This window comes from Pholis gunnellus (assembly GCF_910591455.1).
Source record: "Pholis gunnellus genome assembly, chromosome: 4".
Classification (NCBI taxonomy): Eukaryota; Metazoa; Chordata; class Actinopteri; order Perciformes; family Pholidae; genus Pholis; species Pholis gunnellus.
Window position 1 is genome coordinate 2,756,183 of NC_136530.1, and position 27,938 is coordinate 2,784,120.

The window sequence follows — 27,938 nt, forward strand, 5'->3', positions numbered from 1 at the left end:
GTGCTTTCAAGAAGACAGATCATAATTTAACAACTTAGTGGTGCCGTAGTTATTACTCGTATAATATCTTAGACTTAATGATAATCGTCACCTTCTATCTGACTGCATAAGTTATCATTGTGCAGCATTGACAACTCAAAGAAGCTTCATCCTACTTACAGAGATTATCAGTGAAATTGCAGTTCTTTTTCCCCATAAGTTTCATGACTAAAGCCCCATTCACACGGTACTACTACAACCCGATGACCTCTAGTAATTGAAATAATTGCGGAGGTCGCCTGTGATCTTAACCTCGTGCGATTCTAACATGTTGTTTCTAAATATCACATGAGGTCCTGTGTGAATGGGGCTTATATTAAAAGGTATTGCTGTCAGATATGCCGTGAACATCCTCACCTCAACGCAAAACGTCTCTCTTATTTTTGAAAACCGGATTTTTCGATGGAAGAACAGAATATATGGATTTTCTTTTTTTAACAGTGTTTGACCGACGACAGTTACTGCATTCATAAAGCATGGAAGTGCAATCGAGTTCGTCTAACAGGACTGAGCCTCGATCTGAGGCTGGACTGATTGTCTTTTCGGACACAGTATTTTTGAGAAAGCCCTTCGAAAGCTGCTGTGGCACAGCGGGTAAAGGAATGGGTTGATGGCGGAGTTCAGCCACAGGAGCCAGAATGTGATCTCGTACCAGTAGTTCGCCACGCATTCGCCGCTACAGGCGGCGCGAATGATCATCAGAAGGGTATAAGGAGCCCAGCAAATCCCAAAGATGCAAACAATAATGGCCAAAGACTTGGCGATCTTTTTGTCTCGAGAGAGTCGAGACGCCTGTGTCCTTCGGCCAGGCGCCATGCAGGAGGCCGTGTGCTGACAGAGGCTGGGGTTTTCCCTGTTTGGAGAGAACCTCTCCCTCTGAATGAATATCTGACTGTTGTTGGCGTCAATGCAGGAGGACGGGGACAGGACGTCGTCGATGTCCTCGATAACCGCGCAGATAGCGGTGGGCTCGCTGGACGACACCTTACGAGTCTTCACGAAAAACACGGACCAGGCCGCTCCGTCTCTGAGCTTCTTGCGGACCCGCTGCGTCTTGACGTCGTCCTCTGCGCCCATGTTCTTGGTCCTGCAGTGGATGTTCAGGTAGATGCTGAGGTTGAAGAACGCCACGGACACAAACGGGGTGAAGAACTCAAAGGTGGACGCGCTGAGCAGGAAGTACCAGGTGAAGTAGAACTCGGCGTAGCACTCGTGAGCGGGGACGACGCTCTCGCCGACTATCGACTCCCAGAAGATGATGGCGGGGCCGTAGAGGAGGAAGGCCAGCGCCCACACCGCCACCATCTTGAACACAGCCTGTCGGGTCATGTTTCGTTGTGCTCTGTATTTAACCTGCGTGGAAAGAGAGGCACACGTGTGACTCACAGCCATAACCTCTGCTGCACAACACTTTTTGTTACATTTCAGCTGTTGTATTAAAGACCTTTGCACACATGGGGCATTTCTATTCTTGCGATTAAATTCTACCTAAAATTTCTTTTTTTAATTGTTACTTTTGTCATGAATACTTTTACACAGTCTTTTTTTTCCCTTCTTCTTCATAACACAAATAAGCCATTAACCAATAATGTACATTACATTGTACAACACCACAGACCAGAAAGACTGAATATAAGAAGTGGACGTAGTCGTGTTGATGTCGCCCATTGGTTTGTCGACTGCGGTTTTGAAGCCTTGAGTTCGGCATTTTGGCCGTCGCCATCTTGGATTTGCAACCATTTTTGCAACCAGTAAGCGAAAGTCACGATATTTGGACTGAGGAGGAGTGCTGTAGAGACGCCGTATACGTCTCTGGTAGAGACCTGTCGATCACAGTAAGCCTAAAGCATCCCCTGCTTTATGGTCTGTGTGACTCTAAATGGACCATCATTTACTAAATGAACATCATGCTGTATTGAAGAAGACTTGAAACTAGAGATTGAGACCATAAACTCATGTTTACAATGTTTACTGAGGTAATAAATCAAGAGAGAAGTAGAGTCATTTTCTCATAGACTTCTATACAACCAGAGGAGTCGCCCCCCTGGTGGACATTAGAGAGAATGCAGGTTCAAGACACTTCAGCATTGACTTCACATACTTTATTAGACCAGATCCACTCCTTCTGTTCTTACCTTTCACAATAAAAGCCCTTGATATATACACTGTCATTGTTTACCAAAGGGAATTCAAATTCACTTGGAGCATTTTGCTAAAAGTAAAACGAACAAAAACTAAATCTCACAGTAGCTTGAATACAACAGTGTACCTCAAACCTTTTATTGAAAAAAAAATTGCTGCAACTGAGCATAGTTTTGATGCAAAATATTCACAGACACATTTAGCTTTTTTATTACGGCCTTAACAAACACACTTGCAAATGGAGCCCAGTTTGTATAACGAGATGCTGTCAATTAAACCCACTTGTGAGGCTCTTATTCTGCGGTGTGTCACTGAAGCCAAACAGAGAAGAGGGGGGGGGGGGGGGGGGGGGCTGTGAGCCACATTCACGGATGCGACACAAGAGTGTGAAAGAGACATCTGGTTTCTCTCGCTCCGCTCCTCCCTCGCCCATCGCTCATTCTCTTCACAATCGCCTCATTTTCACTTCACCTCTCAGTCTAAACTCTATCATTAAGCGGGGCTCCTCCATTAACCGTTCTCACTCTTCTTTTCTTTATGGTGTTGTTGTTTTTAATCTTGTCTTTGCCTTGAACCATCAGTATCTCTCTGCACCAGCTGTGTATGTCACCGACAAGTCTTATTTTTTTTTTAAATCCACTTCTCTGAGTCAATGAATAATGAAATAAAGCAACTTCATGACATCATGTCGGTATTGAATGCTCATTATAAAAGCACAAGACATAAATCCTGCTTAATAGATGAATAAATCATATTTTCTACTAAGCTGCTGAGATCAAAAGTCTCTAAAAGCAGCCACAAGCAAAGAGACGCTATCAGTGAGCAGATAAATACATTTATTTCACTGTAAACGTGGTGTCTGACAAATTTCGTCAATCAAAAATAAAACAGGCAGCGAGATAAAAAATGATCCGCATGGAATTACTACAGCTTCATGCCAATAAGGCACAAAGAGATTCATTCTTGGGAAGAAGTTTTATAATTGATGAACAATACTGGCCGTATTTTGGGCACTGTGTAAAAAAATAAACCAATCAACTAACTGAAGATTTTATCAGGTATTTACGCAGATAAAGTCAACAGGAGCAACAAATATATGTCAGTGTTTCTTCCGGTTAAAACTCCCTTTAAAGGTGCACTCCAGATATTTCTCAGGTGTAGTTGAGACCGATTGTGACAAGCGGGAAATCGCAATAGCTGCGACCGCTTTACGCACACGCATCCATACACACACAACCTCGCTCAACACTTGACCTCCATGCCAGGTTTCAGTCTCCTATGGCGGAAAAAGGTGGGGACATTTGTTATGGACCGGACAACCGACCGAAATGAGCTATAAAGCTGCTGGTCGCATTAAAAAAACAAAAACAAAATTGAAGCAGTGTAATTTGAGTTCTAATGAGAATGCGCCTCAAGTGACCATTTGTGATCAGGTTTCATTTCCTGGCTCGATATGCAAATAAACACGTGCATCATTTGAGACAAAATGCGTTTTTGTTTTTAACTTGCGTGAGGCAGCGATGAGCTTCCCGAACCTCGTCCGCCAGAAATTTAAAAGAGATGATTTCCTTCGATTCCTTGGCGTGTTCCAGGCAAACCGAATCGCCCAACATGTTTGGCGCGTTCAGGATATCTTTTTATTGGCTTTTCAAAATGTTCAGCCGTCGTGGACAAAGCCAGCTTACGCATATTTGAGAACCAACTGGAGGAAAAGGAGGATCAAAAGGGGATTTATTAGCATTAGCGTTTACAATACGAAAGATATCTGGTCCAGTTCGTCCCATTCCGCCTCGATAAGTGGTTTGAGTGATCACAACGTGGTGGTCGTTTAGGGCCGTCCACTTGTAATCCGACCGCCCAATGCTCAAGGTCTTGAGGACTTTTACACACCAGGGGCGTTTTTCTTTTTCTTTGTGCAATTCATTTGCACGTAAATACATTTCTTTTTTCCAGGTGTTGTTTTTTTCATGAGTACTTTCAAACAGCGCGGCAAAAAAGCGAGCTTTCACAAATAAAGGCATCAACCAATCACGTTGTGCGGAACGAGTTGAGTTGCACCGATATTTATGAAACGATACGAAGGCTTTATTACTTTTTGCAGCCAGAACTGATCCACGCCTTCCATTATTGCCTTTCACAATAAAAATGCATCAGGCGAGTATTAATCGCATTTCCGTGCTGTTTATTCATCGTGCACCCTGGTGTGTGTGTGTGTAAGGCCTTTAGTCTCAAGTACGAGTCAAACTCCAAAAACATTGGCTCCTACTGTTTCCACAATGCGACTCATTAGCATTTTTCATTCGACCCTCACTGCTGCTTCTTTTTATAAAAAAGTCTCAAACCCCAGCCTGAGATAACCCTGATGATGACACTATGTCATTATTTGTTCAACCGTTGAAAACTTCCTTCAGATTAACATTCTAAAAGCATTTTCACTGACTTGGGCAGTGCTTCCCGTGGCGCTTGTAAAATCGAGTGCCCTTTTTTTAAAACGGCATTAAATTGGGCCTTAAGGACGACTGAGTGGACTCCTGATGTGTGCATCCAAAACACTCCCATTTAACCAGACGGCTCCGGCCCTGTGTTCAAATCGTTTGGAAGAAATAAAACTGTGAATGTCAATGACTTCTCACCGCAGAGCAAACTGCACTGGAAGGTGACACATTTTTTACAATTGACTGTCGTGGTATGTCTACGTGAGTGTGTGTGTGTGTGTGTGTGTGTGTGTGTGTGTGTGTGTGTGTGTGTGTGTTAATGAGCACCTCTGACGCCTGTACTTACTGCTCTTGTGACTGACAGGAAGCGGTCATAACTAATGAGGACGATGTTGAAGACTGAGGCGGTGCAGAGCAGGTAGTCCATAATCAGCCACACCTTGCAGAGCCCTTTACCCAGCATCCAGCGGCCTGTCAGGTTGTAGGGGATGTACACCGGGATGCAGAAGGCACCTGGAACAACCACACACACACACACACACTGCATGATGAGTCAACCACCCTCTCCCAGTCAATACTATATTAACATTTACACCTCTCCAGACCTCGAATGTGACTAGAAATTGACTGGCTGCATGCATGTTACCATGGCAAAACCCCTGCAGAGAAATTTTAGAAACAAAAGGCATCATTTATCTTCGGCTGCAGATAAGAGCAGCACAAAAAAGAGGGGTGTGAATGTAGAATAAAATAGAAGGATGCTGCAAATAAGCAATATTCAAATGATAATGTAACACATGAATGACGCACAAAAAAGGATGGCAAGGTCACCAATGAATAGTGACTCACTGTAGTAACACTGTGGGGAAATTACAATGTGCTTGTTCATTCAGGGACGTGTAAATTGGAGGAGACACAAAGAAGAAGAAGAAGAAGAGGAGGCACCAAACTCACCCACGAGGAAATCAGATATGGCAAGGTTCAGAAAGAAGTAGTTGCTTTGATTCCTCAGGGTTTTATCCACAATAAAAGCCATGATGACCAGTGCGTTTCCGGCCACCACAACGACAACCAGAGTGACCATGAGGACCGATGAGATCACCGCCAGGTAGCCCGGGAGGACGGTCCCAGCCTCGGATACAGCGGGAGTCAAGTTGCCGCTGGAGTTGGACTCCAGGATGTGCGCGCCCATAGTTACCAGAGAGCCAAAACCATTGCAGACCTTTTTTCATTTCACGCACGGAGACGACGAACAAGTCCGATTACGCGCAAAAACGTTCCGCTCCACTCTACCCTGGAGTCAAACATGACAGGAGACCTGAGGTTAAATGGAAATACTTTCCCCAAATCTTCCATTCCCCCCCCCCCCCCCCCCCTCCTCAGAAATCTTCTGTCATTTGAAGAGACACAAGTTGAAATTAAAGCTTTTTTTAAAATATATATTTATATAAATATAGATATTGTAGGTCCTCTGGGTGCGCTCTCTCTTCTCTCTGGTCAGCCGGTTTATTACTCCATTAACAGTGCTGGTTGGCTGCTGGATGTGCGGGCACAGCGGAGCGCACAGTTGCTTTTGTCACCAATGTCAAGACTGTCAGACTAGAAAATAACTACTATATCCGCTCATATTTACAAAATAAAGGTCTCACAGTGACCTTGTTTTATTTGAAGAGGGAAGGCTTTCTAACTTTTTAAGAAATGCATTTGGAAGAAATTTGAATGTGTTGTATTAATGTTTTCTCTAAACATTACTTAAAAGAAAATAATATGGAAATTCAACATGTAGCCTAAATAAAGAAAAGACAATTGTAATGACCACAAGTCCTTGCAAATCCACCTTAAATCACAATAATGTGTCAGTTGTCCACCAGATAAGAAAAACACCCCAAAAAATGTAGGATCATTTCAAAATCCCTGCATATGGGTGTTGTCAGTAAAGACAAAGAGGTGTGAAATGCGCACGCTTTTATTTTGTAGGCAAGACCACATCCTGTTTTGGCTCTGGGTGATTTCTGCGCACTTGACGTTGCGCTTCTTTGTCCGCGCAGCAGCTGATCAAAGGCTGAAGAAGTCTGCAATCAGTAGCTGAAGTGGTCCAGACGCCCGAAGCGGACTGAGGAGAACCGATGCGAGCTGCGGCCTGCTGGAGGTCTGCAAGGAGCCACTCCTCATCAGCTGACTGATATTTACACCAGACCATCAAGTTCAGGGACTCGGGAGTCAATGTCCATTTGGCAAAGAATCACCCTCTTCTTCCTTTGTTGTCTCCTCCAAGGTTTTACATCACTGCTCATCAACACATACAAATCCGAACACCACCGCTTCTGCCTGGAACTTTTACAGCTGTTGTATTTTCACAATGTTCACACATTCAGTTTCATTTTAGAAAAAGAAGCTATACTCTAATAATCAGAGTTTAGTCCGATCCTTCAAATTCAGTGTCCTTAATGTTTTAATTAAGAACTAACATCAAGAGGGCTTTATGGAGCCCCAACGTGTTCAATGTTTATAAAATAAAGAAATACAGTAAAGAAGTCATTCCAGACTGGCTGACAGGTGAGAGGCACGTTGACACCATCGCTGTGAAAATAACCTTATTATTCATGAAAACAGAATAAACGTTTAATGTAATGTATTATTATTATTAATCTATTAAATTGTTATATTTTTTTCATTGTTATATTTATATATGATTTGATATTTACACATATACATTTTAAAATAAATAATACTTAAATCTATACTGAGCATCAGTGATATTGTTGAGAGCAGCCAGTGAAGAGCTCAACCCACCACAGCCACAACCTGTTCACTATAATATACTGTGTTTGTTTTCTTTCCTATGTAGCAAATTCAATTCAATTTATTTTTGTTCAGCCCAAAATCACAAATTACAAATTAGCCTCAGAGGGCTTTACAATCTGTAAACACACGACTACAATCTAAATTCCGTTGTGCAACCCTGTCGTATGACAAAAACAAACCTTGTAACTTGTAATAGCCATTATTATCATCTGCACTTTAACTATAATGATATAACTGTATTTACATGTGTAACATTTAAGTTCAGAAGCAGAGGCAGAAATAGTGTATTGATCCTCGAGGGGAATATTGGCTTAGATATAAATACATAAATGATGTTCTAGCTGCTGACAGGGGTGAAATAACTCCAAGGGCCAGTCAGTCTATTGACTCAGAGTGAGGAGTTAAACAAGTGCTGCTGTGGCGCATCTCGGTGGAAACGAGTCTTGCACTGAATGTGCTTCTTGTTTTTGACCGGCAGGTCACGGAGTGGGAGACGTTGTCCAAGACGACGCGTAACTCGGACAGCAGCCTGTCCAGTAAATGTAGTTCCAACACTTGGCGTTGTTCTGCAGTGGACAGCTGTGAGTGTAACAGAGAACCCAGAGAGAGTGAAGTTGGATGTACACTGACTGTCTTGTGCCATATCGATGTTGATTAAACAAGATTATCAAACCACAAGAGAAACCGTGGGAACGCTAGCCAACCAAGAAAGTGTGGTTTCACTTGCATGCTTTGACAGAATATTGACGTTCTTGCATGTTCGCTGTGAACAATGGACGTCTCACACCAACGCGCTCCCAGGATCTCCTGTTATGGATTCAATTTTAAATTGAAGAAAGGTTAATTATTCTCCTCATGCTCGAAGATGCATTTTCAGAAGAATGAGCTCTTCACAAGTAATAATAATTACGGGCTGAGATTATGGGTTCAGTGTGATGACAGTTTGTCAGGAGAGACGCAGCTCTGTTAAGCGAATGAGCTGTAATTATTCTCTCAGTGGTTGAATGAGCAGGACGTATTCTCAGCCTGCTGTTTAGTATTCTCATTCAAATGTAATGTCCTCTTTGGATAAAGGTTTCAGTTTTCACTCCCTTGAGAGAACTAGATAAGTGTATTTTTTTACGTCACATTTGCGGAGTTGTGCTGATGACAACCCGACTACTGAGTGATGCCCTGGATGTTTTTTTAGAAAGCAGCCCTCTCCTCTGCTGCCTTCACCGTGCAGCCCTGGAGTGGTTCACATGCAGACCGCGTCTCTCTCTCTCTCTGTGCATAAAGTGACAGCAGAACGGAGAGGTGAGGCACAATCCCACTGGAGCCAACGGGAGGTAAAAGCTTGCAACTTGTGAGAAGTTGAATATTTAGGAGGGCTTCAAGCGCTTGTCAAATGCATTGGAGAAAATATGAAATCAGTCAGTGGGTTTGAGAGAGTTTGTGACCACGAAATCCAGTGAAATTCATTTCGTTGAGCAGTGATGTCTGATCATATTTTCCAGGAAAAACGGTGAATAAATTGAATAAATCGCATTCGGGTTCGGCTGAATCGACACTTACAAGGACGAGTATTCACACGTTGACATTGAGACAGAACGGAGCATTAACATTTCAAATTAAAGGCTGACAAAAGCTGCCTTCTCCTGAACAAAATCCTTCATTTAAGCAAAATGATTATGTGGTTTTCTAATGAAGTGGTTACAAAATCCTTGTGTGGGACTGATGAATATAAAGATGTCATCTTTTTGGAACAAATTTCATGGTTTAATGAAAACATGTTGTACTCTCAACATCTCATTTCAAGGCTTCTCAGTCAAGATGGTTTCATATAAAGTCTGAATAAAGCGATCAGCTGAAATAACAATTGTTCACATTCTAATAGAGTCCTGCAGGGATGCAGTTAGCATCTCACTGGTTCCCTCGATAAAAAGCCATTTGGATTCTTCCAGAAAATAAGCTCTGTGGCAAACAAACATTTATGAAACGTACAAGTTTAGTTTAGCAGGATCATGTTCGCAAATGAACACTGCTTTTATGATTTTTGAAACGTGAATATAATCAGCAGAAGTAACAAGCTAACGTTAAGCAATAAATTAACTACATCGCGGTTTACAGTCATGGATGGATTGAACAGGCCTACGAGACACAGAACCAGGGGCCCAAAGTGACAGGGCCCCCCCTGGCCTTCAGCTATACAAAATGTCCCTCAAATGGACCTGTACCAACCGAGAAGAAACTCAAAATAACCAAAGATTATCATAAAATGACGACAAAAAGACACAACAAACTAGAAAGAGATTCCCAACGACTGAAAAAGGGGCAAATCAACTACAAAGAGACTCAAATCAACCACAAAGAGACTCAAAACAACTACAAAGACTCAAAACAACCACAAAGAGACTCAAAATAACTACAAAGACTCAAATCAACCACAAAGAGACTCAAAACAACTACAAAGAGACTCAAATCAATCACAAAGAGACTCAAAACAACTACAAAGACTCAAAACAACCACAAAGAGACTCAAAACAACTATAAAGTCTGTGTGTCTTGATTATGTAGAGGTGGTGGGACCTTTTGGACTTGGATCTGTGCCAAGGGGCCTATTGTCTAATAATTCACCACGGTCACATGACTTCACGTCACCACCACTAAGCTAAAGTTGGACTATTGTTTGCCGTGATATCGCTTAGTCGTCTCATTTAACTACTTGTAACCGCTTTTTTTAAGACACGTAAAAGCTTAAAGATTCACTAGAGGGGTATTTACTGACTCATTTCATGTCGTAGTTAAAATCTCTTAAGCATGTGTTAACCACAGACCTTATTTCAGGCATGTAACCAAAACCACATTCATAAAACCACATGACTTGAGACGAGGGAACCAGAACTGCATAAATGCAATGCCGGGGTTTTAGGACTCATTCCTGCAGTGCTGAATACTGTCGTAGTCTCGAATAAATGATTTGCAATTGCAAGAAATCCCCGTTTGTCTCTATTAAGACACATCAGAATCGACTAAAAACAACCTCTTCACAAAAATGTGAAAATCAGTTTGAGCCAAAAGTCTTTTTTTTTCCTCTTCTGAAATTCACTTTGTCTTCTTGCTTTTTGGCCTTTTGGTCTTCGCTCCAGATTTGGTGGCTTCATCCTGTGAAGAGCAAAAGGGTTAAAGAATGAACAGACTCATAATTATCTTACATTAGCACTCCACTTATTGGTGCCAAAGCTTTTTACATGTTTAATATTTAAGAGCTGTTTTAAAGCTCATTGCTCGATGCTCCTGCTGTGTTTCCCTGGTTTACCGCAATGTGCAAATTACAATGTACTGATTGGCATTCCCCCAATGTATTCAAATAATTGCATCTATCCAAACATTGCATTCTCAAGTACTCTTATAAAACATCCTCCACTAATTATCGCTCTGACAATCCAGGCTGCTGACTTGTAGACCTCCCCACATTTTAAAAAGCAAGTCTAAATGATAATTCTGTTCCATACAGCAGAGTGGAACATTCTAATATGCTCGCTGCTCCTTCATATCTCATATGGTGGTAAACCAGTCATTCTCCAGCACTTGTCCTTCTAATTACCAGCTAACAGGAAGTACCATTGTTACTGTTTTTATTAAGTGACTCACATGCTACAAAAATAACTGGCAGAAACCTTTGTGAAGGTGTAAAACTGGTTCAGCTCTCTATTTTCCTCCTAAATCCAATCAAAGTATTCAGAGATGTTATCTCATTTTGCATTCAACCAAAAATAGTTCTCACTCTCTCCTCCCAGGAGTAATTGTCCCGTTTCCAATTTACACTTTACCTCAAAAATACAAATGACAGAATGAGGCAGCGGGGCAGAACTTCAGGAACTGACTCAGATTGTTTTGCTTCTTTCTCAGACAAATAGGACGTTTCTGATTTCCATCAACAACATATCTTACAGATTTAATTGGTGTACCTAAAGGATCAAATTCTGGGTCCCATTTTGTTTTCCAGTTTACGCTTCTTCTTCCCAAGAGTCTCGGCGACTTTATTCAAGATCAAAGAGGCATTATTGCCATAAAAGTATCAGGAACAATGTTGCCAAAGCAGCAAAATACAATTCGTCCAAATATTTGGACAGTACAAGATAAGAGTAATATGAGCATTAACACAACATTAACATTGATATGTATACATTGTATACATATAGTATTTGTGAGTGTGTGAATGTTTAGGCAGCGAGATTTGCCTTTTTTTTTACTTTTAGTTCATTAAGCTATTTATTCATTAAGTTCATTAAGCTCCCTCTGTAGACATGAACGGCTTATTTTAAGCTAACGAAGGCAAAACAATCGTTATATTATATTTTACAATATTATATTACATTTCTGGAGACAGATCCCTCTTAATTCTACACTCTGGTCGTTTAAAGCAGTGTTTCCCAGAGGCCGGGTCGGGACCCACCGGTGGGTCGCAGTAGATTTTATTGACGTCGGCATTTCTTCCATTGAAACCGCGCTCTCTGTACATAACGAAGCTGCCCAGACTGAGCTTTATTCCACAATTATCAGAAAAATCCCAGTATAACACGTGACCCCAGCTTAACCTTTTAAACATCATGTCACTATGTTGTTTATTGACTTTTTAAACATCTTAGGAGCATCGTGGAGCAATTTTCAGGGCGTTTAAAATCCCATCTCCTGGAGATTTTTATCAGGACTCAATGATTGCTTTGATTTTTTGACCTGTCAAAGAGCTTGAGACAAGCTTCAGGCAACAAAAACCAAGCAGTTTGTTTTAGAATCAATTCTAAACTGTTATTGGTTGTTTTTTAAAACCACTCAATGAACTACAATCAGGCTATTCTGCAGAGAAGTCCGTCCGTTCACAGGCAGAAGCCTGTAATTAGCTGTCCACGGGGGGAACCGAGCCTCTGCTGTCAGGATGGGAATAAAATCATGTTCTGGAGTCGATGGGGTTTTGAAGTTGGATATTTTTTAAGAGTGGGTTTTCTTTAATCTATCCGAGGCAGCACCTCAAAGGTCAATTACGTTACCAATGGAATAACTTCTAAAAAACACAAAGACGACTTCAAAGCGGAATGGACCTAACTTCAGGCTGGTGAAAGCGAGGAGAGAGTGTTTGATCTCCATAACATGTGGCCACCAGACACTTCAAATGAAGCCGTATCCCTAATGTGACAGCTGCTGAAGAGTTACTGTGGAAACAGACCCTCTATGTGTTAATAATGCATCTATGTGCCACTATAACCTGTAGCTACATACTGTCTGAGTGTGTTTTCTCTTCTGACCTTCAGACTATGGATTGGTTCTCAAAAAGGGAAAAATGAAAATCTCTAAGGTACACTAGGGTAAAGGCCGAATAAACTTCAAGATACCGGGGCGTCTAAATGGACCATCATTTACTAAATGAACATCATGCTGTATTGAAGAAGACTTGAAACTAGAGATTGAGACCATAAACTCATGTTTACAATGTTTACTGAGGTAATAAATCAAGAGAGAAGTAGAGTCATTTTCTCATAGACTTGTTTTTGCAACTGGAGGAGTCGCCCCCTGCTGGTTAGTAGAGATGATGCAAGTTTTAAGACACTTCCGCATCGGCTTCACTCGGCAGAACCGGAAGTTGCCGCCTGCACAGAACGCGACGTGTCAAAACTGTGAAAAACACGCCCACTGGAGAGGAAAACAATGGGGGCCACGATATGCAACCAAAGCGCTGAAACGCGAACAAAACGCCTGTAGCTAGCTAAAAACATCAGATGTCAGCTTATCAAAGTCTTATTTTAGCAACCTATATCTAACAGGGGTGCAGTTTGTAACTAACAATGGTACAAGTTAGCTGTCAGCGAGCTAATGTTAGCTATGTTAGCAAGCTACTGTCGTTAGCTAAGGCACTTGCAAACCTAAACCTAACTTAAGTTGCTTCCTGCGAAATCTGAAGTTTATTTTGAAAAGACTGTATACATGTAACGAGCGGAAATTTGAATGTGTTGCTGGACTGTAAGCAAACACAATGAAAAATGTGGAGAACTTTTTCTTAAGTTAGTGTAGCGACCCTGTTACAGTTAGTAACCTGTTGCTGTTGTTACCTGTTCTGTGTCGGGAGCTAGCAAGTTCGTTAGACCGGAACCAACGAAGAAGAGTGTGTTGTTAGACTGAAAAGACGGATAATGTTGGCTGGAGCTGCTCGGAACTATTGTTACGGTTTGTGTTAATAAAACTCTTGCAAGGACTTCACTCTGTCTCCGACTCGTAAGTGGAACATTACAATATCATACGAACCATTGTATGAGGTTTTGATTCCCTGCTGCACGTCATTCCCCGACTCTTTTTAACACATTTATCCTGTCTCACTCCATTACCACTATCAAATAAAAGGTATAAAATGCTACAAAAACTACGAGATAGACGAATCCCAACATCAGAAAAGTGACAGCGACGTCCAATTTGACCGATGATGTGTCAGCGTAAGATGACAGAGCGATGTTCGAGAGGCCCGGAGAGCGTCTCACCGTGGAGGCGGTGTATCCCTCCTCGACCAGGATGTTTCTAGCACAGTTGTTGATGTGTTTGAAGCGGTCCGGACCCAAAAGGATACCTCCGTACCATCGAGACACGACCACCGCGACATTACGCACGTCCAGAATCTGTTGGTGAGACACAAAATGAGTGTGAATTTGAGAAAGCCGGTGAGTGACAAATACAATAAATATGTGATACAACACCCTTCACTGACAACCATTTTCAAGAGGCCAGATATTTCACACTAGATTTGATCCAGTGGTTGATAAATCTTCGTTAAGTGTATCTGACTCAGGCCATCAGCTGTCACTCTAAAGCTGAATGTGCGAGGGTATTTCTCTATTTGGCAATCCTCCACAGAGTAAGACGAGAAAATGTAATTTCCCTTTCATCTTTGAGTGTCAGTGTCTAGCGCCAGGAAATGTTTAGCTGAGGTTAGCGGCACAAAGACGGGAAGGGTTCAAGGTTTGATTTATCATCCATGAAATCATGGAGATTACACCACTCCCATCGTAATCAACCATGTTTATGAAAGATATAAATACCCACAAAATAACCATAAATGTCAACTAAAACAACATCAAACTAGAATCCTCTAAGCAAAAAAAGACCGGTTAAAGGGGCAGTCATACAAAGACCATGAAAATAATAGTGAAAAAAAACTCTGATTCTAATTAAAGTAAACTAAATGAAGTGTGAAGAATCAAAAAGACAGTGAGTGTAACTCATAGATATGCTCATAGACTGAAGGTGTAACCGCCAAAAAGCTATAAACCAAACTCCACAATGACGAGGAGGGATCGTAATTAAACTCATATCTCGTATTCATGGACTGCTTTATTGCCGTCGTACAAACACTGTCAAGAAACAAGTCAAGTGTTAAATGCATTATAAAGAAACAAAGGTTGAATATCCTGTAAACAACTTGATTTGGCAGCAAAATATTTGCTCAGATGGAAGATTTTTAAGACCTTAAGAAATTGACTATTTGTCACGTGATTGCGTCCCCCAAGTTACAACAATTCAGAGGTGCACAAACAAGCGCTCTTGCGTCCTTTTTTGCGTGATCACCTCATTTTCTGGTGCTCACGCCGGCTCCACTGAGGCGAGTATTAACTGAGCTTAACCGACGGAGCCAGCGGTGGACCAGCAACTCACATGTTCGGCGAGGTAAAATGTTTTTGGCAATGGATTGTCATTGGCTTCGAAGGAAGCACAGATGACTACAACGGCTTCAGTTGCCCGTCCGAAGGGGCTGTCTGAGGGCAAGGTGCAGCTGTGAAAACATTCTAAATATACCGTACACTTAACCTTTAACCTTTAACCTTTAACTACCTTCCTTGAGCTAAGCTTATAACATGGCCTGCCTCCCTCTACTGAACACGCAGAGGATAAATTGACATTAATATTCTCCTAATAAATAGCAAATAAGCAAAGTTACCCCCCAAATTGTCATATATATATAGAGGACAATTTGACTCGGCACAGCAACACCCACACAAATAGTGCAATGTCATTGGAGGAGACCACATCTGGCTGCTGACACTATTAATCAGATCCTTTTTTTTTATTCATTACGACACACTTCCACATTCAGAGGCACAAAGCACAAATCTAAATGAGGAAACGGGAAGAAAGGCTTGTGGAGAGGAATGAGATTAGAGAAGAATAGATGAAGGAGAAAGCTCTTCATGTAAATTGCTCAGTACGCTGAGAGTGTGACAAGTAGAAGATTAATCAGCGTGTTGCTCTGAAGGATGGAGACAGGAAGACGGCCGACCTGACGCCGTCACTCCAGTTACAGTAGGTCAGTCAGCTGCAGGAAGTCTTTTCATCTGCTCCAATCTACTGTACGTCCACATTAGGTTAAGAGGAGCAGATATGTGCTGCAGTCAAAGAGTCTTTTCCAAACCACTTTTCCTTGACCTTGATTGAAAACAGCATGACCTCAAGGAAATATGTGAAGGAGGTTTGTTAAGGAAAAGACAATGGCTGTGCTGAGAGAATCCGACTGCATTTACGCTTCTTAATTACGCGACGGCGGCTGTTATTGACGTGGGAAAGGAATTGTGTGACGGCATTATCTCCTTTCCTTTGGTAAAGAATGGCCCAGTGACCTTTGCTAAAGGAGACAAAGATAGGAAGTATTTAAGCACCTTCCCTTAGCATTTTTGGAGAATTCGACCAGCTCCTACCGTGGCTGTCACGTCATTTCACTCAGTTATGAATGTTCCAAAGCGAAAAAAAAGAGTATTTTTCATCACAAACGAGGTGTTTTTGGTGACTTGATCACTCTGGTGCCTCTGGTTCGTTGCTATGGTTTCTCCCATAATTACTCCCCCCCTGCAAGATACAACCTCCTGCAGGGGGGGAGTAATTATGGGAAAGAAGCTAATGCTGAAGTGCCTTTGTCCACCAGGGGGCGACTCCTCTGGTTGTATAGAAGTCTATGAGAAAATGACTCTACTTCTCTCTTGATTTATTACCTCAGTAAACATTGTAAACATGAGTTTATGGTCTCAATCTCTAGTTTCAAGTCTTCTACAATACAGCATGATGTTCATTTAGTGAATGATGGTCCATTTAGACGACGGTGTGAAGACGTGCCAAAGCTGTTGGGGCTGAGGTCTCACCTGGAAGCATGAAAAACATCTTTAAAAAAGATGTTCACTGTTTGACAAGCATCCAGATATTTAATAGAGAGTACGTCCTTCTAAGTAATTAAGGCAAATTCGGGCCAAAGAATGCCGAGTGATGCGTTTTTTTTAAGCGCTGTTTTGGAAGGAAACACTGAATTAGTCAAAGACAGCTTGATTCATCTGAATTCTGTGCAGCGGATCACACATTCACCGAGATTCCAAAGCTCTAATTCCCAATAATTTATCCCTCCGACAGGGTCACACTGGCACGGACGGCTGCCGTCATCTCACAAATGAGTATGAACTCTGACATGAGTCATGGATCTCATCTGGAGACGCTGTGATGCGACTCAGCACCTTCTGGTAATGAGAATGACAGAACTACTTCAAGTCAACGCCGGGCTCTGATTACAGGAACCGTTTTTTTTTTGTTTTGTTACGTCTCAAACCTTTCACTGGCCTTCATTCAATATTACAGCGAGACAAAAAGTGTGTGGACAATTGCACGTTTCAGTGTGATGTGTGTGTGTGTGTGCGTGTGCATGTGTGTGCGTGTGTGTGAATCATCGCACCATCTGACAGCACAAGTGCCTCTTTGAGATGTGGAATGAAAAGATTTAGTGAAATTGCTATCGTGGACTACTTCTCTGGAGAGACACAGAGGGGAACATTTACACATTATGTAAATACGAGTGGTGTCATACGAGAGCCAAGAACTGATGTGGAGACATTTTCTTCCTCAAGAAGATAAGTTATTGTTTGGCTCTGCAATTTTCACATCATGGTTTTAACTTCGTTGGGAGATCATGAAGGCGATGTACGACAATGAAATCAACCCTAACAAGCTAAGAGCAATTGAAGAAATAACCTAAAAATGATGATGTAATCGATAATTAGTTAACATTAAATGTTACAAACTCCTGACTTCTGGTTGCGATCAATGAGTCAGGTAACGACTCAGTCAAGCAGAAGATTCATTGATTCCTTTGTCATTTTTCAAAGACATTTGCTGAATACAATTCTCAAATGTGTCAAATTTGCTGCTTTTCTCATTTTTCTAAAAGCATTCCTGTTTTCTTCCAGAAGAGATTTAATTTGCATAACTTGCTTACACACAATATATGCACCTCGTGTTTAGAGAACACGGAGAAGATGTAAAACACATGGTTTACGTTTTAAGTAACTGAGATAGATTATTCTATCACGTGTTCTTAAGTCATACTTGAAAAGATCATAATTACAAAAAAAACTTTTTTTCTCACTTGTACCTCAGGGCTTCCTGAGGTTGAGCTGTTCGTTTACAAGAAATCAATAAACTAATCCATTGTTTACTAACAGGAAGTGATGTGACTTCTAATAGAGTAGACTTCTTCTCTTTTGTGTACCTGTGCCGCTGCAGCTGTTTTCAACACACTGTCAGCTGATGTCATTCACAGATGCTGCGTCCAAAACGTAAAACTGCACGACAAACTCAACATGTGCATCGTTCAGCATACACTGGTGTGAATAAATAAAATGAGGACGCACCTAGCTGTAAACACCAAGTCTGTTATAAACGTTGCATACTGTAATACTTCAGCAGAAAGAGTACGCTGAAGACTATTTGTTTCATGTTTCAGACTGTTTTCGCATACTAAATAGCACATTAGCGTCGGATGCAACCATCACCTGCAACAGGAAATGAACTGGGACACGGCGCCATCTTTAATAAAAAGAGCTCGGCCCCGGCTGTTTTTTTGCTCAGGAAGCGTTTGATGTTATGGCAGGTCACTCCGGGCACGTTGTTCTATCAAAGCGTTGTTAGCAAGCGTCCCACTTTGTTGATTTCTATTTTATATTAAAATGATAAAGAAGGCAGAATCCATTACTGGCTTGGCCCCTGACTCGTTATAAATGATAATAGAGCACAGATAAGGGAGGGAAGCTCAAGAGTAATATGCTAATTGTTCAGTGTTTGTAGCGATAGGCTTGTCAAGCGCAGGTGCTCTTCAGAGAGATTCAGGAAGTCATTTGTACTCACGCTGCTGCGGTGAAGCTTTTTTAATGAACATTGTCGCCCGACTGTCACCGTTCTCTGACATTTGCCGTCATCTTACAGATAAAGCAAATTGAACATTAATTTAAAAATCGATACTCATTGCAGCCCTGCAGCCAACATGTGTTGTTTTATCCATTTAGTTTTTTTACCCAACATGTTTCCTGGACCACGTCTCCCCTCACCGCTTATATTTAGGCCACACTAGCACAAACTGTTCCCCTGTGAACTGACACAGAGGCCTCTCAGCCACACAGGTGGAGGAATAATAATCATCAGAATTGATGAAGAAGTAAGCTGCCATTTTTTCACATCACCTGAAATGAGTAACAGTAAATATCTGTAAAAATATCTGTAAAAATATCACTTTTATGGTGTAAAATGTACAATTAGCATGAGCTTAGTATACCGTCTGTGTTTTCCGTACATGACTCTTATAATTTGTATCTATTTCCCACAATATATAGTTTAATATCACATACTGTTGGTTTTAATGAGGTCCATTATTTAAAAAGCTGACTCAAAAGCTGACAACAATTTAGAAGCAAATAGTGCTGCCGGTGAAAATGAACAAGGCGCCTCAGAACAGACGCCAATTAAGCCGGCAGAAGGCAAAAGAGAGTTGGATGAATCTGGCAAATTTAACAATGTGTTTGGAAGATTAATTTTGGGCAAAAGCTTTGTGTGCTGCGCTGACTCATTCATCAGATCTTTTGGTGTCTTTTTTTCCTTTCAGACAGATGCAACATGCATTGAAAGTTACTGTGAGGAGCTTTTAACTGGTCCTGAACCAGTCTCAGTGTAGTCCTGATCCTCTATCAGACCTCCATCAGTAAAGAGACCACCAGAGAGAAGATGGTCTGTTTCTAAGCTAAGAACGTACTTTAATCGCTGCCTTCCCTGATTTCAAATGATTTTAGTTTTTATTCAGTTTCACAGGTTTTACTATTTCATTATGTATGTTGCTCTTTTATTACTTTTATTTTGGTATTGCTGTTTCTTTTGTATTTTTTTTTATGTGAAGCACTATATCTGTTTTTTGAAAGGTGTTGTATAAACAAAGATATTATTATTATATTATTTATTTATTTTTTTCTCCACAGGGACGCTGAAAAGAATGATCTGTTGCGTGGCGTCAACATTTAGTTAATGAAATGAAAACCTGCAGTAGGTGGAGCAGCCTCCCCCCCGCGGCCGTCTCTCCGTCGTCCTCGCAGTCCTGCAGGAAGCTGTTCTTGTCCTCGCAGTGAATCCTACGAACAGACAGAATCGTAACAGCTTGAGACGTTTCGGTAAGAGAGAGTTGCTGCCGTGACACACCGGCAGCAACTTTAAATGTCAGCGGTCATGACAGAGCAGCCGGTGCACGAGCGGCTCCACATCGTCCTCATTAGATCAGACTGACGAAAAAATACAGGCAGACACACGGGACACATACACACACACACACATGTCTATTCATATAACCCACTATGCCATCAGCCTTCTCTTTTCTTGAACTTTGAGCAGCGATGTGCCCTTTAGAGAAGACGTACAGGCCTCCACTCTTTACGTGTTCATCTGCACACTGACACACTGTGGCAGTGACCTGAGAGTGTTCGCCCGATTTGCTTAGTGAGATAATGACAGACGTCGGGTCGCATACAGTATACGTGACATTACTGACCTGTATGCATAAATATTATGAGTGGCACTGGCAATCTTCTTGTTCTCATACAGCTTCCCCAGGACCAGTTTAACCTGCAACACACGACGGGTGGAACACCGTGACGTCATTATCTCTACCTCAACACAGTGTTAAATATAAACTGCGTTCATGCTGAACCTGAGTGGATGCATGGTGTGAGCAAGGAGTCAATTTAGAAACCAAGTCGGTTTGAAAAGTGATGCAGATGACGACTTGTGACGTCAACATGCCGTCTGACGCTGCTGACTAGTGAACTAAACCGTGTTGGACGACCACTCTGGTGCAACGTGATGACTTTTTGAGAGCAAACCTCCTGGATCTTGTGCAATAATTGCATTTAATCTAGTGCAAAATACATTGTTTTCGTTTCCTTTACTTATTATTTCCGAACATGTGTTGTCGGCTGTGGATGTTTGTTTGCTGAAGTTATTTTGTTATAGTAGCGTCTTTTTTAATTGCACCGATCAGAAGCAGCGCTACGGATTTTGTCGTATTCTGTACGATAAAAACAAAGCCTTTCTATTCTATTTATCTATTCCAAAGAATGTTTGTTTCCAACTTCAAGAAAAGTACACCGGGCCTTGTGAACCGCTCTGGGCCGAGACTTTTGACTTGTGTTTACTTTAGCTCGCAATAGCTACAGAAAAGTAGGAGACAACACTGGAAATTTAAAAAAGAAGAAATTAGCGGCCACACAAGGTCTGTTTCCTAGACACCGCCCCCCTCACCTTTCAGCCAATCACAGGGCCCCTTGCCTTTCTTAACACAGTGAGATGAGATCCTCTGTAGCTTTAGAGCAACAACAAAACCAGAGTAACCCAATTAAATTAAAGTCAGCATCAACATGACATTACACAATCAAGTGTAACATAAAAATAGGTGTCATTGATTCGGTTTATGCAAAAATGAAGACAGCGCGACTGTATTATTTTATTAACAATAATGTCAATTGTTGCAAAAGTTACTGTAAACTGCATAACTAGTTAACTCATCGCTGCAGTTGTGAGTTTCAATGTCAATCTTTTTGTTTTACTTGTGTATGCACAAAGGTAAAAAAAAAGAATACATTCTTTGAATCATTTAAATGTTTTGGTATATCTATTTTACACAATTTATTCATGTGTTTATTTATTTTACAATGTCTGATTTAATTATTTAATATTGAACTCTCTGGGCCTCCATACAAATAAATAAAGCTGAGTAAGTCTCCACTTTTCTCTCCTTTCTCTCAGTTATATCTTTGGTTGAACAGAAGACTTTGTTACCTGCACAGCATTTACATATTCAGTCTATTCTGTGCATCTGTTCTCTGGAGGACGGCTGCGTCAGTAAATATTTGTGTCTGAATAGCACTTCAGAGCAGGTGGAAGCTTTTAGGACGAGCCGGCAACGAGCCAGATGATGTTTCACTTTGTGAAATCGCTGCGTCAATAAGCACATTTATCTCAAAGAACTTCATGAAGTAATTACTGAAACTCATACGAGCTGCCGTTAGCCATTTGTCTTCATGGTTTAACAAAGATATTAACATCAATAACATGTCATTTATGTATTTTTCACCTGTCTGGGAGTCACCACAGCTGCTACGTGAGGCTGGAAGGTGCTGCGTCGGTCTGTGATGGTGTTTCCATGTTTTATAGGAGGAGCCTCTTCATCTACGGGACAAAACGTTACAAACCAGAGCGACGCATTTTACAATACGCTGCGTTTCATGTTCAACGCAACCAAGTGTGTCAATCTGTAATGGACGGTATACCGTTTGCATGATCCATGAAAAGATGTACATTTTCTGTGTTGAGCTTGAGAGTCCTGAAGTCTGGTACGTCTTCATCATCTTCATCATCCACTTCCTCTTCAGCCGTCATGTTCACCTTCTCTGAAGGATCCACTGCAGCCGGTCATGGAAGAAACAGGAACTCTTGTTAAGGTGAGACACTTTACTTTGCTCGTCTTCTTTCAGATTAATTAACAATTAACCCTGTTTGCATATTTAAACGAACATTTCTTCACCTGCAGCGTGTCTCCTTTAAGGCCTGTTTGTTTTCTTAATCCTAAACCTCAGGCCTGTGAAAGGTCTTCACTGAGTTGTCTACAAACAAGGACGCTTGTCATTAAAATGAGACCTGCTGAGCAACTTATTACCTTGTTAAATTACCATTACGTGACCTTAACATTGACACCAAAATGGCTTCGTGACCTATGAAACCGCGACAAACAATTCATAATGGATGACACCAATTACTAGAAGCAGAAGAAAGGATTAGAGCCTGAGCAAGGATTACGCAAGTTTGAACTCTGCGCTCCGAGTCCAAAATCTCATGAAAATCCCCAAACCAACAATGTGTTGGTCCGTCCTTCAATACCTTCCAACTTCCACCGCCTTTCACCCCAAACCCAATGGTTCCTACTGAAGATGTTAAGTCTTTAAAAATATATACTTTCATTGAATTTCCTGAATTAGTTTGGGATCATTTTCAGCTGTGGATTGTTTTACATTTGGTGCTCTGAAGTAGAGTCACTTTCATTGTTTTATTTTCTCACTAACATCTAACTCTGAATGTTACTTTCTAGCCACAATAGTCCAGATGAGAGAAGATCTGAGTTGATAAAATGTTGATACAATCACCTTTGTTGTCTTAAATTGCTTTAATTGTAAGTCCTTTGATGGCTTTTTACATGGATTTGATAATAAAATATAGAATATCACCAGACTAATTCCTTAATGTTCTACATGAGAAGTAGGTTCGCTTACAAAACCTGTAGTGTTTATTCTACGCGTGCATATACACACACAGAAACTATCATAATCATCTATCTACACATAATAATCTATGAAAACTAAGGCGTGACTTCATATCTCTCTGATGTTTTTCATCCTTTGCTTCGCTTTCTGGTTTCCTTCAACCGAACTTCATTATCATCATCGTTATATGTCCTCTGTTATGTTTGCTCCCTTTTCATTTCCTTTTCTATAAAATGTGCATTTTTAGCTCACAGCCACGTCCGTCTCATCTGAATGGCAATAAGGTGTCAATCTGGCTCCTCTGAGTGCTGTGACCGGTTATACTTATTACCACATGAATCGCAGAGAGAGGACAATTCAAACCACCCAATAACAGCGAGGACAGTTATTACTTTACAGGCTTGTTGCTCAAAAGAGAGCGGCGTCGGCCTCGATAATGGATACCGCCGCCGGGACTCGGCCGTAGATAACCGAGACGGATCAGACTCCCCGAGAAAAACACTGATGCACGGTGACACTTGTAGAAAAATCTAATTTGGGTATCTTTTACTCTTTTTACACTTCAAAAGGAGTCTGCGAAGGTAACAGAAGCCATTACATAGATATCGATCGTGATTCAATGCAGTCACTCAAAGTCAGACCCAGCAGGTTGTTTTTTTCTTTAATGCACCCGACGGGCCTTTGTGCTCATCTTATCACATCTTTAGACCACATCAGATAGCGGTTGTACTAATGGAGGAACATCTCAGCACATTTAGAGACACAGGAAGGGAAGTAGATTATTGCTGATACGACTATTTCTTTTACAACAAATTATCTAATAATTTAGCTGCTGATAAACAGTGGGCTTTGTCAGAGCCAAGCTGTTAACATGTGTGGATGTTATCATTTGCTTCCACTCGGGTCTCAATCCCACGGCGTCAAATACAGACGCTTTGTCACGCCCCTTTAGTGCCTGAGAGACACGCGATGGGCTTCCAAGTAACTACAATGTAAACCCATTCCACGTCTTTAGTAGACGCTCAGAGAAAATGCTCCTGGAGTGTGATGACGTAGTATAATGACCGAAAAGAAAACACATAAGGCGGGTGAAATTGGGTGGATGGGTCATACAAACACAGGACTTTAAAATAACTCAACACAAAGGGTGCTGTGTGTCCTGCAGGACTGAGAACGGGTTGATACCAGGTGGCAACCTCCGATTCTGCTGAGTAAAGCCGATGCGGAAGCGTTTTAAAACTTGCATTCTCTCTAATGACCACCAGGGGGCGACTCCTCTGGTTGCATAGAAGTCTATGAGAAAATGACTCTACTTCTCTCTTGATTTATTACCTCAGTAAACATTGTAAACATGAGTTTATGGTCTCAATCTCTAGTTTCAAGTCTTCTTCAATACAGCATGATGTTCATTTAGTAAATGATGGTCCATTTAGAGTCAAACAGACCATAAAGCAGGGGATGCTTTAGGGGCGGGGCTTACTGTGATTAAAAGGTTACTGCTGCAACCAGAGCCGTAAACAGCTTTTACGTCACTCCGTTCAATGGTTGCGAAAAAACAACAACATGGCGACGGCCGTAATCCAAGATGGCGACGGCAAAATCGCCAAACTCAAGGCTTCATAACATCAGTCCACAAACCAATGGGTGACGTCACGATGACTACATCCACTTCTTAAATACAGTCTATGGTTGGTACTCCAGCTTTTTGGAAAGCTGAGCCCCGCCCTCCAAAAGATATTGTCCAGTCAGAGTGAAGCAACCGTAACTCGGCACGGCAGGTCTGCCAAGCTTTAGACTCCGTCTCATGTAAAGCGATGTGCATGCAGCTGTATTAAGAGCAATACTTTGCATATACAGAATGTGGAGGGTGGACTATTTTTTCAGCAGTTAATTAACAAAACAAAACACCAGAAAATGATGCCAAATCGGGTCAGGGGCCGACTAGTCCGCCTCTACTGTCTCGTTGTGTTTATACTCGTGCTCTTGCAAATTATTCTCACTCAAACTTTACAGATTGTCTATTAGCGTTCGCTTTTTACTTCTACTGATTGAATTCGTTAATTTGAGTTAATTTGTGAAAATAATCTTGCAGAACAAAACGTGTATTAAGTATTATAAACATTTTTTTTTTTTTTGCATTTATCCAAAAGCCTTTGTTGAGGGAACCGGGGCGATGCTAACTTCCTGTTTGACCTACAAAAATAAGTCATCTCTACAGCACAATGAGAGGCATGGTTATGTTCACATCGTGTAAAATTCATATTCTTATTGTTGAAAAAAAAATACTGTTAAATATGAGCTGTAAAATTTGCCTCTGTCATCATTTTTTTAGGGTCACAGCAACAGTACCTAAAGTGGGCGGGGCTTAGAGAACAAATTAGTGCAGTAAAGATTCTTGCTCTTTCTGTGTTAAGACGTGAGCTCTACCGGACTGATGACTGTCGGCCGAGTGTGATTTCAAGTCATCACAAACTGCCTGAGTAAGCGTGTCCCTTGAGCGATTCATTTCATTTGTCACACCTCACCTGTTTCTGAGCTCCGGGATTTCTCCACGAGGAACTCTCGAATTGTTTCCACCCACAGGTACAGGATGCTCTCCCCCACATGCTCCCTGTCGAAAACATTTAAATGAAAACATATGAGGGCCGATTTATTTCCGAGAGACACAGACCAGAGAAAAGAATTGTACCATAGAAACAATCATGTGAAGCTTTTTGTTGTCACCCCTGCGGTTCCTGGTGGTTAAGTCAGAAAGCACTCACACGTAGAGGTCTTCAAGGCTGCTGGCCAATTTGGCCCTCTCAGGGCCTCGCAACCACGCTGCACTACAAAAGACGAGAGCAAACAGAGGGTTATCAAGTAGGAGGACAAGTGGGTTTTTGAGTGGGATGTTCTATCAATTCAGCAGATCTGTGCGGAGATTACATTTGAAAGGCAAATAGACTCACTTCATCTGGTAGATGGGCGGAGCGGCGCTCGGATAATCAGGCGGGAGAATTATCTGATCAATAATAAGGAACATGAACTGGATTTCAAAGAAACTCCAATGCCAGAAACGTTTGATTAATAAATATATATAATTATATTTCTCTTTACCTGCAAACATGCTGTCAGTTTCGGCTCCTCCAAGTCATCGGATATTTTGATGCAAAATATTCTGGATGCTTCATCTATGACGCACCACTCGTCTCCATAGATGGAAGACAGAGCCTCGACCTCTTCGATCTAAACCAGAGGAAGCAGTAACAAAGCGAAAAGATCGATCATATGAAGTGATCCGTGAAGACTTTTTGACCGGTGATGTGCGGAAGGCTTCAAACTCTGAAAATGTATCATTTAAGTCCAACTGCAACCTGACACATCAAAAGCCCATAATTGTCCGCTGGAGGGAAGGGAGGCACGGGAGAACCGGAACCAGGACTGAGAGGGGACAGACTGTCAGACCCTGCTGCAGTAACACGAGAAACACTACCGCTTCCATCCACAGGGGCCGCCAGAATCAACACGAAATTAAAGTTCCTCTCGTAGCTTTAAACTAGAACTAACCTCAGTTTGATCACAGACAGAAACATTTGACTTTGCGGAAAGAATAAATATCCGGTCATTTAAAGCAATATTTCAACATTTTTGGAAAATCTGCTGAGACGCTATCTGCTATTTTGCTCTCATGTCTGTACAGTACATATGTAGTTGGAGCATTGCTTTAAGTAAGTATATTTGTTTAAGTTAAGTAAAAAAAAAATCACTTTTACTATACTTAAAGCAAACAATGACCACTTAGAGTAACTTACGTCACATTCAAATGCATTATAACAGTGACTATAATGCATTGTAAAAAGTCTAATGTATTACAACTATGGGAACTATACAATGATCCTTAGCACTTATGATACTTGACCTCATAAGTCGCAATAAAATGCTTTATAATGTGTTATGGTTATTGTTATAAAGCATTATGAATGTTCGTTACTATAATTAAACAGTTATATAAGCAGATTATAACACATTGTAAGTATGTGTATAATGCATTAAAGAAATATATATTTTTACCGCCATTTCCCCAAGTATCACTGTTTTTTTAAATATCACCAATAGCTACATAGCGCACACACACACACACACACACACACACACTACACATTTAATTATGTACGCATGTGATGGTGTTAATTTGTGTCCATCTTTTGTCTTTTTTCTTCATGCTGTTCTGGCTGCACTGTGCTGATGTGTGGCCTCTGTGTGAACCGTGTAGCACCTGCTGGGCTTCACACATCACCTGTATATTGTGTTAATGAAGGCAGACACCTTGGGGCCAACCTGCAGAGAGTGTGTGTGTGTGTGTGTGTGTGTGTGTGTGTGTGTGTGTGTGTGTGTGTGAGAGAGAGCCTGTGTAAGCGTGACTGGATTTATTCTCAGTGCTATTGTATCTAATTTAAAACCGCCTGCTGCTGGACCTCTGGTTCACCTGCCCCACAGGTACTGTTTGGCGCATGCGCTCTCTACAGGCCACTTTAAAATACTACACACAAGACTTTGAACGCAACTTGCCAAGTTGTCCTAACTCCAACATTGAGGTTGTAAAAGCAAACCCATCTTACTTGATCCTGAAGATCTCCTTCATTCTCCGCATTTAGGAAGTCGGCCATTAGTTCAGCTAAATGTCAGCTATTAGAAATATTAAACTTAGTCAGTCAATAAACAGTTTACTTTAAATCTAAGGCACATGAAGTACATGTTGACACCCAGCCTGCATGCATGATGTGTGGAAGGCTAAAGAGCTTCCAGGGCGAAGGTTCCCTCTCAACAAAGTAATACAGCATTACAACAAAGACAAAGCAAAGGACAAAGCGTTTCTAACAATGCATTTGGTGTATACATTCATAACTGTTAATTA

At 41.3% G+C, this 27,938-nt stretch overlaps 2 protein-coding genes across 2 annotated transcripts; both read right to left on the reverse strand.

Annotated features, from left to right (window-relative positions):
* Positions 1-537: 537 nt before the first annotated feature.
* LOC306695314 (histamine H3 receptor) lies at positions 538-5,896 on the reverse strand (the record flags this gene model as incomplete). The annotated part of the gene is made up of 3 exons (XM_079158537.1): positions 5,571-5,896; positions 4,963-5,129; positions 538-1,392 (listed from the first exon to the last, which is right to left on the reverse strand). The coding sequence occupies exons 1-3, from the start codon at positions 5,806-5,808 to the stop codon at positions 538-540; spliced, it is 1,260 nt and encodes a 419-aa protein (XP_079014663.1). The 5' UTR covers positions 5,809-5,896.
* Positions 5,897-9,164: 3,268 nt separating this feature from the next.
* impact (impact RWD domain protein) lies at positions 9,165-27,783 on the reverse strand. The gene is made up of 11 exons (XM_079157432.1): positions 27,643-27,783; positions 26,141-26,269; positions 25,993-26,045; positions 25,807-25,869; positions 25,570-25,655; positions 22,058-22,189; positions 21,862-21,956; positions 20,281-20,354; positions 19,777-19,867; positions 13,931-14,065; positions 9,165-10,565 (listed from the first exon to the last, which is right to left on the reverse strand). Exons 1-11 carry the CDS (start codon positions 27,688-27,690, stop codon positions 10,506-10,508), a joined length of 966 nt encoding a protein of 321 aa, XP_079013558.1. The 5' UTR covers positions 27,691-27,783; the 3' UTR covers positions 9,165-10,505.
* Positions 27,784-27,938: the final 155 nt, after the last annotated feature.

Coding starts and splice junctions, on each gene's coding strand:
- impact (XM_079157432.1), bottom strand. CDS start 27,690: ATGGCCGACTTCCTAAATGCGGAGAATGAAGGAGATCTTCAGGATCAA. Junction 26,270..27,642: donor AAGGAGATCTTCAGGATCAA/GTAAGATGGGTT, acceptor CCTCTGGTTTAG/ATCGAAGAGGTCGAGGCTCT. Junction 25,656..25,806: donor AGCCTTGAAGACCTCTACGT/GTGAGTGCTTTC, acceptor TGTTTTCGACAG/GGAGCATGTGGGGGAGAGCA.